Raw genomic sequence first — 14,998 nt, forward strand, 5'->3', positions numbered from 1 at the left:
CCAAAACCTGTCCACTCCCATCGATTTCCTCCTTTTGATGAAGCCTTAAATACCTTTTTACATGTTTTACATAAGAAAAGAAATAATTACGCAAACACTAAATTTGAGTTAAATATTTTTGTTATATCGGTTAATCAACACTTTTGATTCAGTGAGTTTTAGCGCTATTTTTCTGTCGACTTTCAGTACAGTTTTCCCCTAGACAATAAAAAAGTTGTTTTCCAAATACTTCAGTGGTACATGTATTTTCCCAAATGGAAAACAGTTATAAGATAACTACTAAGTATATTAAACTGAAAGTGAAATGAAGTGTGGGCGGAGAGAAGTTTTCATAAATAGTTTGGTTCATTGAGCCACTTTTTCAACTTTAAGATGGATAAGATACATATATACATACAATAGGATCAGTCGAAATACTAAAAGACGTGGAACATACTATTGGAGAGATTGTATATTAACCTTAATAGCGGTGACAATTTCACTTAATCTCCAATTTCCCCGTTTCTTGAGACCAGGATTCTTTAAACGTCTCTTCAGGGTACGGTAGCTGCAAACTCATTTGGAATACTTATGCATACATCACATCAAATAAAATAAATAAATTACTCTCCACCGAACTTCCGAACGCGAAGGAGCGAAGGAGCGAAAATACGATGGCGAAGGAGCGAAAATACGATGGCGAAGGAGCGATGTATCGTTCCTTCGCCATCGTGTTTTCGCTCCTTCGCTCCTTCGCCATCGTGTTTTCGCTCCTTCGCTCCTTCGCCATCGTGTTTTCGGTCCTTCGCTCCTTCGCCATCGTGTTTTCGGTCCTTCGCTCCTTCGCCATCGTGTTTTCGGTCCTTCGCTCCTTCGCCATCGTGTTTTCGGTCCTTCGCTCCTTCGCGTTTAGGTCGAAGGAGCGAAGGAACGATATTGAAAATTTGGCCCTAACGGAACACCATAATATACACTGTACAACGAAAACCTTGATATCAGATGGAATTTAGTATTAATGACAAATTGGCTTGCTCTGTTGCTTGATTGTCACTCTCGCTGATAGCGCTATCCAATTAATATTTTTAGATATAAAATGACAGGCGTTCAAATGTTCCTTAAATACGGTTAAAACTGAAAACAATTACGGAATAATTTTGAATATCACTTACGCTATACACTACACACATTATATTTTAATATGATATTAACGTATTAGGTTTATTGATTAATTATAGATACTAAGCATTTACAGGGCTGAATATTAAAAGCTCACATGTGAATAGCTAGGAACACTGCAACTGTAAGTCCACGCGAATACACGCATAAATTCAAACAATTATAAAAACAACATTACATCGGGACAAGACATTAAAACATACTTCCTGGAAAATACGTGTCCGTCTAAAGTATCCGTATTAAACGGTGGTTTAGTATACCTACATCTTCTTGACGTTTATTGGGTTTAAAAGAGAAGTATTCAATAACGGAAACGCATTGATGAGTTTCAAGACGATCGCTCAATCGAGTAGGACACAGTTGTAGGATTATTGGGGTTTCGTCAATGCAAGGGGGATAACCCCTGATAAATCTTCTGGAAAGTGAATTGGTTTGAAAAGTGTTACACCCTCGGCATCAACAATTTCCAGTTTCCTAGTCTATTTCACAAACCTTATTTGTCTCAGTACTTCAAATGAAACATACCCTGTGTAAATTCATTAAATGTAATATTTTCTTCCTTCCACTTTCCAATACCGGTACTCAAGCCTAATCCCGTTATAATTGTGGACCACAATTTGTATGTTTCTGAATAATCGGTTATTGTTGATTTCATAGATATGACACAGATAAACATTTGCTTGGAACAAAGTGATGTGTCATCAAATGGCTTTATTACTTTTAAAACCCCACCATTATCGTTATTATAGATTGAAAGCATCATAAACAAGAGGCCCATGGGCCTTAACGGTCACCTGAGATTTGAAATATTTCAGTTTATTTAAAGAGGCTTGCCCGCAGAGAGATCAGAAAAATTGGCTAATAGAAAAAGATTTTTTACACATGACAGATTGTTGGAATTGTTGAGTTTTTCATTTTATTTTCCTTATAAAACGCTGAAAAGTGATATTAAAACCTCATTTTTAAATATTATTTATTTAATCGCAACCCGCAATAAGTCTAATTTGATTGACACATCAAAGAAACAAGCACGTGCACAGTGCCGCACAGTGATAACTTCAAAGGCAGCGGCGATTTACAAAGAAGATTTGCCGTTATATTCCATACATTTCCCTCTCAGGTTGAGTTTTAAAACGTCTTTTAAATACATATTCTGTAATTGTTTTCAAGAAATAAAGTCGGAAAGCCTCTAATTTTGTCACATAGAAACGTGTACTGAAGTTTATTTAGTGATCGGAGATGTGCCGTTTACCGGTCCGTCTGCGGGGCGGGTAAGCCTCTTTAATTGACCCTTTTTGACCCTTTTTTTTGCCCCCCCCCCCCCCCCCCCCCCCCCCCCCGCCTATCAGCCCCAAGGGGTCAGTCAGGGCCAACATATGCATATTATCAAACTTTCATTCCATGCCGACAATGTTAACCAGAATGAATTCCAATAGAAATCAAAACAAATCAGTCAAAAATGTGATTTCCCTATATAAACTATAGTAAAATTTACCCCCTCCCCAGGGGCAATCTTGTGACCCCAGGGTCATGAAATTTAAAATTTCAATAAAGCACCATAAGACCCTTCAAACTATAAAGAGTATTTGATTCCACCTTATTTCAGTCTTGAGAAGAAGATTTTTGAAATTTCAGTCAATTTGACCCTTTTTAGCCCCGTCCATCAGCCCCGGGGGGTCAGGCAGGGCCAACATGTGCATGCCATCAAACTGTCATCCCATGCTGACAATGTTTGCAAAATTAGAATGAATTCCAAAGCAAATAAAACAAATAAAAGTCAAAAATATTATTTCCCTATATAAACTATAGTAAAGTTTACCCCCTCCCCAGGGGCAAACGTGAAACCCCTGGGTCATGAAATTTACAATTTTGGTAAAGCACCTTAAGACCCTTCCATCTATGAAGAGTGTTTGATTCCAGCATATCTGAGAGTAGAGAAGAAGATTTTCGAAGTTTTAGTCAATTTGACCCTTAATGGCCCCGCCCCTCAGGCCCCTGTGGGGTGGGGACCATATAATTTACAATTTTGGTTGACCTCTAGCCATAGAAGCTTCCTGCCAAATTTCATAGAATTTAGTTTGTGGGTTTTGGAGAAGAAGTCGAAAATGTAAATTGTTTACGGACGCACGACGGACGACGGACGACGCACGACGACGGACAAAAGGGGATTAGAATAGGTCACTTGAGACTTTGTCTCAGGTTACCTAAATAACAAATAACCAAAAAGATTCGTTTCCCAAGAGTCATTTATCTTGACATATGAAGATGTTGAAAAGAAACACCATGGATACAGATATTGTCGTGTTACTGTTTCGGTTTAGTTTGAGGAGTGTCTGAGAGTTTAGTTTGAGGAGTGTCTGAGGGTTTAGTTTGAGGAGTGTCTGAGAGTTTAGTTTGAGGAGTGTCTGAGAGTTTAGTTTGAGGAGTGTCTGAGAGTTTAGTTTGAGGAGTGTCTGAGAGTTTAGTTTGAGGAGTGTCTGAGGGTTTAGTTTGATGAGTGTCTGAGAGTTTAGTTTGAGGAGTGTCTGAGAGTTTAGTTTGCTGAGTGTCTGAGAGTTTAGTTTGATGAGTGTCTGAGAGTTTAGTTTGAGAAGTGTCTGAGAGTTTAGTTTGAGGAGTGTCTGAGAGTTTAGTTTGAGGAGTGTCTGAGAGTTTAGTTTGAGGAGTGTCTGAGGGTTTAGTTTGAGGAGTGTCTGAGGGTTTAGTTTGAGGAGTGTCTGAGAGTTTAGTTTGATGAGTGTCTGAGAGTTTAGTTTGATGAGTGTCTGAGAGTTTAGTTTGAGGAGTGTCTGAGAGTTTAGTTTGAGGAGTGTCTGAGGGTTTAGTTTGAGGAGTGTCTGAGGGTTTAGTTTGAGGAGTGTCTGAGGGTTTAGTTTGATGAGTGTCTGAGAGTTTAGTTTGATGAGTGTCTGAGAGTTTAGTTTGAGGAGTGCCTGAGAGTTTAGTTTGATGAGTGTCTGAGAGTTTAGTTTGAGAAGTGTCTGAGAGTTTAGTTTGAGGAGTGCCTGAGAGTTTAGTTTGATGAGTGTCTGAGAGTTTAGTTTGAGAAGTGTCTGAGAGTTTAGTTTGAGGAGTGTCTGAGAGTTTAGTTTGAGGAGTGTCTGCGAGTTTAGTTTGAAGAGTGTTTGAGAGTTTAGTTTGAGGAGTGCCTGGGGTTTAGTTTGAGGAATGCCTGAGACTTATTTCAGAATTGAGAGAATAAAAAACCAACAACAAAAGAACTATTCATAATAATCTGCTGGGGAATGTCTCTTCTAATTTACAAGGAATCACAATAACATACTAGAATATTAACACAAACAGGGGTGTGTTTTAAGTAAGATATATCCCGGAAACTGTCTTTCATGTAAAACATTGGACAGTCTGTGGTGCCTGAGACGTTCTATTATTTCACATAGTAAACAGTTTTTGCATAAAACGGGAGATCCTATAGAATATTCCTCTAACAATACAACTCACAAAAGTACGTTTATCAAAATTGAAATAATTTAACAACTTAATGAAATGAAAATATAAAATATGTATAATTGATATGTACAATTACAAGCACATTCTACTACTCCGTTATCGCATTCAATGAAACGTAGTAGGAACATTGTTGTTTGGCATCGTAAGAAAGACTATTATCAACATAGCACCAAAGTGTTAACATCAAAAAAAATATCAGCATCGAATTCTCGCTAGAATACCACCATCATAGTCTCTCCAAAATATCACCACCACAGTCACTTACTTCTGACCTGTGTCTGTTTCACGAGCTTGTCTTTATTCTGCGTTCCAAGACTTTTCCGCCCCGGACCTTTATTATCTTCTGTGGATGTCCCGATCTTCTTACCTGGACGTTTAATAGGTATCGGCCGTTGTTCCCTCTCACATGTACATACACTCTTATTTTTCATATTGTTATCCGCAGAAACAGTACAACATAGTTTTAATTGGTTCGATTGGTTTTCATTTCCGTCATTGCCAGTTTATGTTTCCAAGATTTTATCGTCAGTGACGATGTCGCATTCCTTTCTTTGATTAAACTGTGCGCCATGTGACGTCATGCAGCTGACAGAGAGTGCGTTTACGGTGTCACAATCCTTTGTGTGGTTCGGCTGATATCCACTTCCGGTTTCATGCTCTAACTCTGAGTCTACACTCTCTGTGGAATTTACAATGTATTCATTTGGAGAAATAACAAGAGACACTATGTGGGGTTGTTTTTCGCACCTCCCTGTCCCTGCCTGAAATTCAGATGTCAAATGTTCTTCATGGGACAATTTCATGTCTGGTTTGGCAGGCGATGCATTGAAAATCATTTTAGCTTTCTGGCGGAGTTTCTCTGAGCGTTCACGAATCTCCGAATCCTTCTGTCGTAATTTTCGGTCCTTCGTCTGATCACAGCGAGGTTCCGGTCCGACATCTTCACGTGAAAGTTAAGGCCCTTATAATCCCTATCGGTAACAGAAATATCCACATTCACAACATCCGCTATCAAGTTCATGTCTGAAGATAACGATCGTTCCCTTGGAGATGCTATGTCGGTTCCTTTTATTCACACTTCTCTGTTCCTTTGATTTGTCCATGAAATACTTTAGCTTGCAGTTCCTGTGGTTTATGAATTTTTCAATTAATCTTGAAAGGATTTAATCTATAACAAATAAACTCTTTAGCTATAAACTGGTACATATTGAATATTTGTATACGGACGTGCTTTTGTATTTTAACGGAAACAGAAACTAGAACACCCCAAGCCGTGAGCGTGTCGCTGTCAGGACCAGGTCAAATCCTGTTCAAGTAAAACTGATCGTACCAGACAATGTCTGTATAACCATTGTTAATCGACATGTACAGTGTTTATCGGTATTGTTTTATTTAGCTGTGTTTACGGGAATTGTTTTGTTAACTGTGGTGATCATGAGTCGACCAGACATTACGATGTACGCCAGGATGTGTTTGTACAGTACTAGTATGGTGACAGGCACACCGTGTGGAACAGGAGCTTACGGGTGCCCAACTAAAAGTGAAACATGATGACTGTTACCACTGTTCATGAGGAACATCAACCACGATGACACTGTCATTACAGTATAGGTTATCACATGCATGCTGAGAGAAATCAAACAGAACTCACATTGTCATCTCTCATCCCTACCTGCATCTCTTCATTGTTTTCTGTAAAATTTACCTGTACGAGTATTTCTCAGTACCAGGAAATCTTGTCTCAATACTAATACTAAACAGTCTGCCATATTTTCATACGAAGTAGATTTCTGGCTGAATCAGCTGTATACAACTACATGTATATACAATATGGATATTTCGATATGAAATATAACAAGATGTCCGGCTGGGATAACATGTCCAGCTCCAATGTCTTGGAAAGTGTCTATTCCACTGAGATACTTTAATGTTTTATTTTTGTTTTATTGTATGGTGTCATGGACTTGTCTACTGATATTAACAGAACCATATCATTTCACGTTAATTATTATCTAAAAAATAATAAAAGCTTTTAAAGTTATAAGCAATAAATGTCTATATATATATTTATTTATTTATATGAAAGTACTATCAATTTAAATCATCATGTATGCATGGTAGTAGGAGAGTGAGTGAGAATGTGTTTTCTTTGACTACTTCTTCTATTTTCCCTACAATACTTTTGTTATATTTTCTTATTTATAGTACCGGAAATATGCTGGAAAGGACTAATAATGGCCTAGCCTTTACCCCTTTTGTCAGATCCAGTAAGAGATTCGATGCTGCTTTTCGGAATTTCCGTGCCGGTTTGTGTTTCACGGGAAGCTCAGAGATATGAGCCAGACTCTGCTTTCTTGGTAGTATCCCTGGGTAAGATACCATCATCATCATCATCATCATCATCATCATCATCATATCATCATCATCATCATCATCATCATCATCTCAGAACAATTAACCAAAAAGTTGGTTGATTGGTGTTTTCAGATATAACTATTATGTATGTCTTTTAGGACACAGGAACCTGTTCATGACAACATTGTTTCAAAAGGCTATGTTAAGGGCGGTAACTCTTACAGTTTTTAACAAGTATTGTTTAGGTACATATAGATTGTATGTCGGCAAAAGTTCTAACGTTAATGCCATACTCTTGTATTTATCGTGTTAAATATATATACCAAAAACGATTTTTTTCTTAAGTTTAATACATGTATATATATATGGTCAGTAATGTTTCGACCTTGTTTGTAAAATTCATATTTTAGAGAGGGAAGCAAAATTTGCCATCTAAATAAACATTTAGTTGCAAGGAGTGCTTCTTATTTCCTTTCAATTATTTAAATATCATCTTAATAGTAAATCCAGTGATAATTTACAAGCATATAAATTCCCCACTCTTATGCAATTGAACAGAAAATACTTGCTAATTCCCTAGCCATGGGCACTGTTTGTTGACTGCTGAAGTAATCTATCAAGCTGTTTAAATTTGATAACATATATTTTGGCAAAACATTCGAAAATTGCATGTTTCAGAAGAACACAATTAACTCATGTGGATTACATATATTGTACAAAATTACTATGTCGTTATGCTCACAAGGCTCCGACCTTATGCCAGATATATATAAGATAAATGAAATGTATATATTATTTATGGCGTAATAAATGCGTATAGCTGGGCATCCACACATGCACGTGTTATATAATGAATTTATCAAATTAATTAATTCAATAATTCCATATAACACGAACCTTTAAAGGGAGCTTTCCTTCGTTCGCACATCAGAAACATGCGCCATTTCTTTTGATGTAATATCTATGACCGAACGATGATTATATAGAGGATATCTAACAGTGTCTTCAGTAATACCAAATATTTCACAATATATTTCACGAGTGGGGCTAATATTTTGATATTTTTCACTCGTGCTGCGCAAAATATTAGCCCCACTCGTGAAATATATTTGGTATTACTGAAGACACTGTTAGATATTCTGTTTATTACATCTTTTATCAACGAAAAACCTACCCCGTATGCTAACTAGGCCTACAGCGATAATTTGTAAACAAAAAAAGTAATTCCCCCTGTCCAGGTGCTGACATATATGTCGGGCTTTCTGATTGGTCACTTATTTTGGTATTTTCTAATCATTAATTTGATTGGTCAAATCAGCAAAAGTGATATTTTTCACTAGTGAAAAATATCACTTTTACAAAATGAATAATTTTTGATATTTCACTGGTAAAAATGTAATAAATAAGTGTTTGTGCCTACGTGTAATGAAGTTAACGTCAAAATGTACGGGGAAAGGCGCATCGTATACAGATACCGCATGCCTTTGCGGTAATTAGTGATACTTCGGGTCGAATTAAGAATTTTCATGACTTAATACTCAAAGAACTTTGGTTTATCTTGAGAGTAAAAATGCCTTATTAATGTAAAAAATATATAACTTTTACTACTTGCAAAATATACATATTTTCCAGTAAGTTTAATTTTTACGACCTAAATTTTATTCAAACGAAGGAATGTCCCTTTAATTGTTTGATGCGAGTTCTACTCCACACCACAACATTATAAATGAGATGTAGGTTGACGTCCATGACCTGTATAGATAAACCGTGAACTTAATCACATGTCGTATCTGAGATAATCACACAGACAGATGATACAACGTGATTCGCCATCGACAAAGGGGATTTTTGTGACATCCCAGAGCACTTCGTAAACTACAGTTGCACTACTGACTCAGCTTAGGAGTATTTCTCCTTTTAAAAGTCTAATAAGCCAGGGAATCCGGGATAGATCCTCAGAAGATACATTAAAATAACGATCGCTGATTAAAAAAGGAGCTGATTAATTTTGTCTAATGTATCAACATAAAAGTTATATCAATAACTTTGATTGATACAAATACGTGTTGTGTACAGAGAAATATGTGAAATCCATGAACAACCAACCAACTGAAAAATAAGAAAAAAATTGCCCCTATGTATATAAGATTGAGCCAGGGATAAACGGTTTGGTAGCCACTGGTTGGCCAGTATATTAATATGAAATACCAAAATTGATATGTAGTCGTTTAAAGATTTCTTAGAATTTTTACTGCAGAATTCACCCAATTTAAACTTCTTATTTCTCCTCCAATTATCAAATATTTTAAAAACAAACATTAATATGGACAATGCTTGACTGGAAACAGATGTTCATTCACACTACGTGTATATTTACATTCTGTGTTGCATTTGCCTATATGTCGTTAGTAAAACAATTTTATTAATGAGACTGTATACTACAATTTACAGTGATTCGGTCAGAGTAGGAATACAGCCCCAGGTGTTGCTGGTCAAAACAATGGCCGCCAGTTACTTTCGACCTGGATATTTCGAATGCTAGCATTTATAATCCACCATCAAAAAATAATGCAACTTCACAAGTTAAGAGAGTAATATTTTATAATTAAAACAAAATGCAGTCAACTCAAAATAACTATAAGCGCCGTTCTTGATCTAGAAATTATCAAATTGTCAATGTCGTCACACTCACAGGGGCTCGTTTCCGAATTTTCAGAAATGTAAGACACGACAACATTAAAAGTCCAGTAAAAAAAAATCTTGTAAAAAATCAGGAGTATCGACATGGTTTCCGGTTGTATATGTATATTGGATTTCAGCTTTGTGGTTAAATTATTCACTGATGTCAAAGGCCTACCTTGCAAAATAGAGCCCCTGTGAAGTTGAAAATCGTCTGCTAAGATGTGACCGGTTAGACTCATTGACTGGGATCTGTTTTATGAAAATAACGTAAATCCAGTCGATAGAAACTTAGTGTTTCCGAGGAATCGAGTCTGTCTTGTGCAATACCCGTTCAAAGCCGCATCACTTCTAAATGTTAACCGTATAGCATTGCGCCGAAAAACGGCTTTGGATTTTAAACAATAAGAAATTCTGCAATTTTGAATAATTTGTCGATATCTTCAAACGTATATGAAATAGAAAATAAAGCCAAATTTGTGCAAAACCATTTTATGTGTTTGCTATTGATAACGACACGAGGGACTATATTATTCCTTCTGGAAATTTCGGCTGTTCCGGTATTTAAACTTGATGACGTCAGTGGTAGTGTAAGCGGCAAATTTAATAAAGACTGCTGTTCCCGGAGAGATAATCAATGGAAATCCCTTGGTTTTTAAAAAATGAATTCAAAGTGTCAATCCTGCTTCCCTTCTTGTTAATGGCAAAGTCTATACCTGAAATAACCTCCAGCACTTCAAGTATAGAGGACAGCTATTTCTGAAAATCATCCAAAACCTATGGTGGCTGATTTCTGCCATTTCGTTGTTTCGTTCTGGCGCCCCTACAGAACGACCGATAATTAGCGTTATGGCGCCGCGGCATAACGAAAAGACGCCAAATAACGAAAACGTGAGGTCGCTAATCAGCGGGAGAAGTAATTCGCCCCGCTAATCATCGGCGAAAAGACGATGATTAGCGGGGCGCCATAACGATAAACAGCGGTGCGAAAAGACGATGTTTATCGGGGCGCCATTACGTTAAACAGCGTAATTGCGGCCGAAAAGACGCTGATTAGCGGGGCGAATTAACTCGCCCCGCTGATTAGCGACTTCATGTTTTCGTTATTTCGTGGCGTCTTTTCGTTATGGCGCCGCGGCGCCATAACGCTAATTATCGGGGGCGAAAAGGAGAAGATTATCGTTCTGTCGAGGCGCCAGAACGAAACAACGAAATGGCAGAAATCAGCCACCATAGACAAATAAGTGGGGCTTTCCTAGATAACAAACGACATGCATAGTCCTTAAATAGACATTATCTAAAAAGATTATATCACACGGCCTTCAGGCGTCTGGTCTCATCTATCGCAGCTCAATCAAACATGGCGTTCAACAAGTTGTTAATCCTGATACTGGTGGTAACCGTATGTGACGTCTGTGGGTTGCACGCGGTACCGCCGTCAGACAATGATGACCCTGGCTTCGAAGACATATTTAAGACCAACAAGAAATCTTACGAGAATGTTCCAATACAGTTTGACCATCCTTTACCGAAATGGCTTCGTGGAACTCTGGTGAGTAACGTTTATTAAAACACATTTTAAACTTCATTAAGTGTCTATTGTTCGTGAATGTAAAACTCTAACCGCTTGGTACATATTTGGCTGACACGATATTTGCTTGGTAATTCGGACAAAGCGTTGATCGTATATTAATCCTGTTACGAATCGCTAGTAAAATTAAAATACTTGAAATCACGCTTTATCTCTGAAAATTCATATTAAAACACAAGAGCCAAAAAACAACAACAACAAAAACAAAAAAAGAAAGAAAGAAGAAGAAAGGCAAAAAAAAAAAAAAAAGGAAATTTATAAACACGACATTTTTTATTGTTAATTTTGCGCATTTTGCACCTATCTAGATTTATTGATCGGATAATGATTTTTATTTTTATGATCATTTTGTATTTATCAGCGGCATTTCACCACAGGCCATACCCTAACGCCCGAAATGATATTATAAACAAAACACAAGGGGGTCAAGTTATACTTGTAATATCCTACAGGCCATACCCTAACGCCCAAAATGATATTATAAACATAACACAAGGGGGTCAAGTTATAATATCATTCTACGTTGTGTTGGAATCATGTCACACAGATTCATGGTACTCGAGTTAGTCAATTGTCAAAAGCTACAAAAACACTAGCTTTACAACAGCCATTCCCAGGGGGAAATGTTTGCGCGTTACGATCTGAACTGAACTATATGAAGGAATTTGTACGGTAAATTAAATAATGTAAACGTTATTGCCGCATCGCAAAATAAATATCAAGATTAAAGTAAACTGTTACTGTGCATTAAGGAATAAAAAGTTGACGCGTTCAATACTATATCAGTTAGCAACATATTAGTGATTTCGCTACGATAACTAATATTTAAGAACCTATTTTTACTGAATGCGGTATCAAATATCCTTTTTGCTGTAGGTAATAATTGCTGGTATGTATATCTACCATTGAAGTACATTCGTGTTTGGTCATGTTTAAGTGGCAAGATTCCTCATTAAAATGACATTTACAATCAAAATGCTATAAACTTTCACTTACTGTTTCCTTGTAAGATCCTTTTTTCTTTAATAACCGGCGAAAAATGACATCTCTAGCATGTACGTTATTGGGTCTACAATACTCGTGTGTAAAAATGATGCCCAGTTTTCAGGGAAAAGAATCCCAGGTGGATTAGGTGAATGAAAATGCATTAATGTAATTGGTGTTCACCGACATAATCATATATGACATATATCCACTATATAGGTAATTACTGTGTGGTTAGTGTCAAATATATTTTAGAAGGAAATTAGGATAGACATATGTATATGGCAGAGAGGGAACTATTTTATTTATGTTCATACACAGGTCCTATGTAAAAACACTTGTAATTGTATCAACATTTCTATTTTGGCAGATATAGTTCCTCCCGAGAAGTCATACACTTATTGATGTTTTTTTTTCAGGTCAGAAACGGGCCCGGACAGTTAGAAATAGGAGATAGAAGATACAACAACTATTTTGACGGATACGCAAAACTTCACAGTTGGACGTTTCCAGGAAATGGATCTGCCTTTTTCTCTGCTAAAATGATCAAATCGAAATCCTACTTATCGTCTGTGGAGAAGAAAGACATTGAACCTTATCTAACGTTCAAGGGCGTCAGTCCACCTTTTGATCAAGTCGAAAAATTTCAATGGATGATTCTGAATAACGATGACATGAACGTAAACGTCTTTAATTACCTCAATAGAACAGTGGCTATTAGTGATATATGGAGAATGTATGAATTCGACTTGAAGACTTTAAACACTATCAGGGACATCGTGCCGCAAACTCCACCTTCAAAATTTTCTAATATTGGAAAAATCAGCGAAATGTCGTCTGCTCACCCAGTTCCAGAATATGGGACGTCATCAAGGTTTGAAATCATCAACACACTGAGTCTACTTCCAGGGAGCAAAGATAGGTTGAGCGTGGTCCGGATCAAGTCCGTCGATACAACGGAGATGGTGGCGGAGTTCGAAACTGAGAAAAGTCACTACATGCATTCATTCTCGGTAACTCCTAACTATGTTATTCTGTTTGCAGCCCCCTACACAATTAGCGTCACGAAAATGCTGAAGACCTGCTCAGTACAGGGAGGAATGGTTTGGGACGGGAATGCTAATACCACCATATATGTTGTGGAAATCAAGACAGGAGCAGTACATACACTGCAGACTGAGACCGTCTTCGTCACCCATCATATCAATGCTTTTGAACTGCCAGATGGCAGAATCGTGATGGATCTGCCAACTCAAAATAATCCGTTTGCTTTCAACTACTTTGACTTTTCATATCTGTACAATAAAACAACTCGGATGAATATTCTCTCTATGCCTATCCTCAAACGATATACCATTGACCTTTCCACAAAATCGGTGTCGAAAACCGTCTTTAAGTGTGGACCAAAAGCTCCGTGTGCATGCGCCCTTGAAATGCCCGTGTTCAACGAGAACTACCGCCATATGAACTACTGTTACATCTATGGCCAGGTTATCAACTATAACGGGAAGGGCTTCAGTCACATCGCTCTCGTCAAAAAGGATGTGTGCAACAACGCCGGAGACCTTATGTATACCGCACCCCACCAGTACCTTACAGAACCCTGGTTCGTACCTATGCCTGGAGGCAAGGATGAAGACGACGGCGTGTTGATGGCGTCAGCTTTCGACGGGGACAAGAAGGCAAGTTACCTACTAATGCTCGACCCTAAAACCATGACAGTGATTAACCGATCCTATATGCCCACAACAGTACCATTTAACTTCCACGGCAGATTCTTTAACGACGTTTAACGAAGAAAACAGTCGAATTCATTACAAGTTACAGGAAGATGCACCATCCGAATAATCTGACATTTTATATTCCTACTTGACTTTTAGATCAATTTACTGAAGATACTGTTTTCCAAATTGAAAACTGTTAGGGTATTTTAGAATGAAATACGCTGGGAAACATGTCGTGTTGTCAGTCTTTGAACATCGCATGCTTTTATCATTTAAGATTCAATTCAAACTAATTATGTATATCATAATTAAAAGTATATTATAAACAATAACAAGATATACAAAATACCTGTCTGTCATTGATTTATCTATATATGCCTAAATTCTGAATACGACGATGCAATAGTAACAATGATATGCGGGATGTTTTTACTCTGTTCAAAAGATTGTGGCAATGCATGATTATGCAGCCGATAAAACACTGACCGCGGCGTTCACCTTTGATACAAAATCAGCACGCGTACGGTCGATCAATTTTCCCGGACTGTTTATTGTTTAATATTGTTAATTTGGAGAACAATATAAACGGATTTAAAGATAAATAATATGAGTACAATATATACATTTATATTCTTATAATATATGTAACGTTTTCATAGAATATTATGCTGTCATTTGCGACTCCCGTGTGTAAATCGTGTGTCTATGTCAAAGACTATTTTACGCATGAACTTTGTTTTTATCTGTAACTGTGCACAATATTGTTTATTAGATAAAGGAATAATTGTTATCATGTACAATTAATTAATTTCTTTGTTATTATGTATTGCTTATTTTCGACTATGTTATCATGCAAGCACTTGTTCTGCATACAACCGATGATAGTCGGGTTTTGTCTCCGTATACAAACACAGATAAGTCGAACCATCGGATAAGTCGAATATTTTGCTTGGTCCCGTCGACTTCGACTTATCCGAGTTTTACTGTATATATATATATAACAATAATGTGTACCTAATACTAAATCTAACCGGATACTTTA

General features: G+C 37.1%; 1 protein-coding gene across 1 annotated transcript; it reads left to right on the plus strand.

Annotated features, from left to right (window-relative positions):
* The first annotated feature begins 11,017 nt into the window (after nt 1-11,017).
* LOC117338502 (beta,beta-carotene 15,15'-dioxygenase-like) lies at nt 11,018-14,025 on the plus strand. The gene is made up of 2 exons (XM_033899857.1): nt 11,018-11,209; nt 12,652-14,025. Exons 1-2 carry the CDS (start codon nt 11,018-11,020, stop codon nt 14,023-14,025), a joined length of 1,566 nt encoding a protein of 521 aa, XP_033755748.1.
* The last annotated feature ends 973 nt before the right edge of the window (nt 14,026-14,998 follow it).

Source organism: Pecten maximus, chromosome 11, assembly GCF_902652985.1.
Source record: "Pecten maximus chromosome 11, xPecMax1.1, whole genome shotgun sequence".
In the NCBI taxonomy this organism is placed as follows: Eukaryota; Metazoa; Mollusca; class Bivalvia; order Pectinida; family Pectinidae; genus Pecten; species Pecten maximus.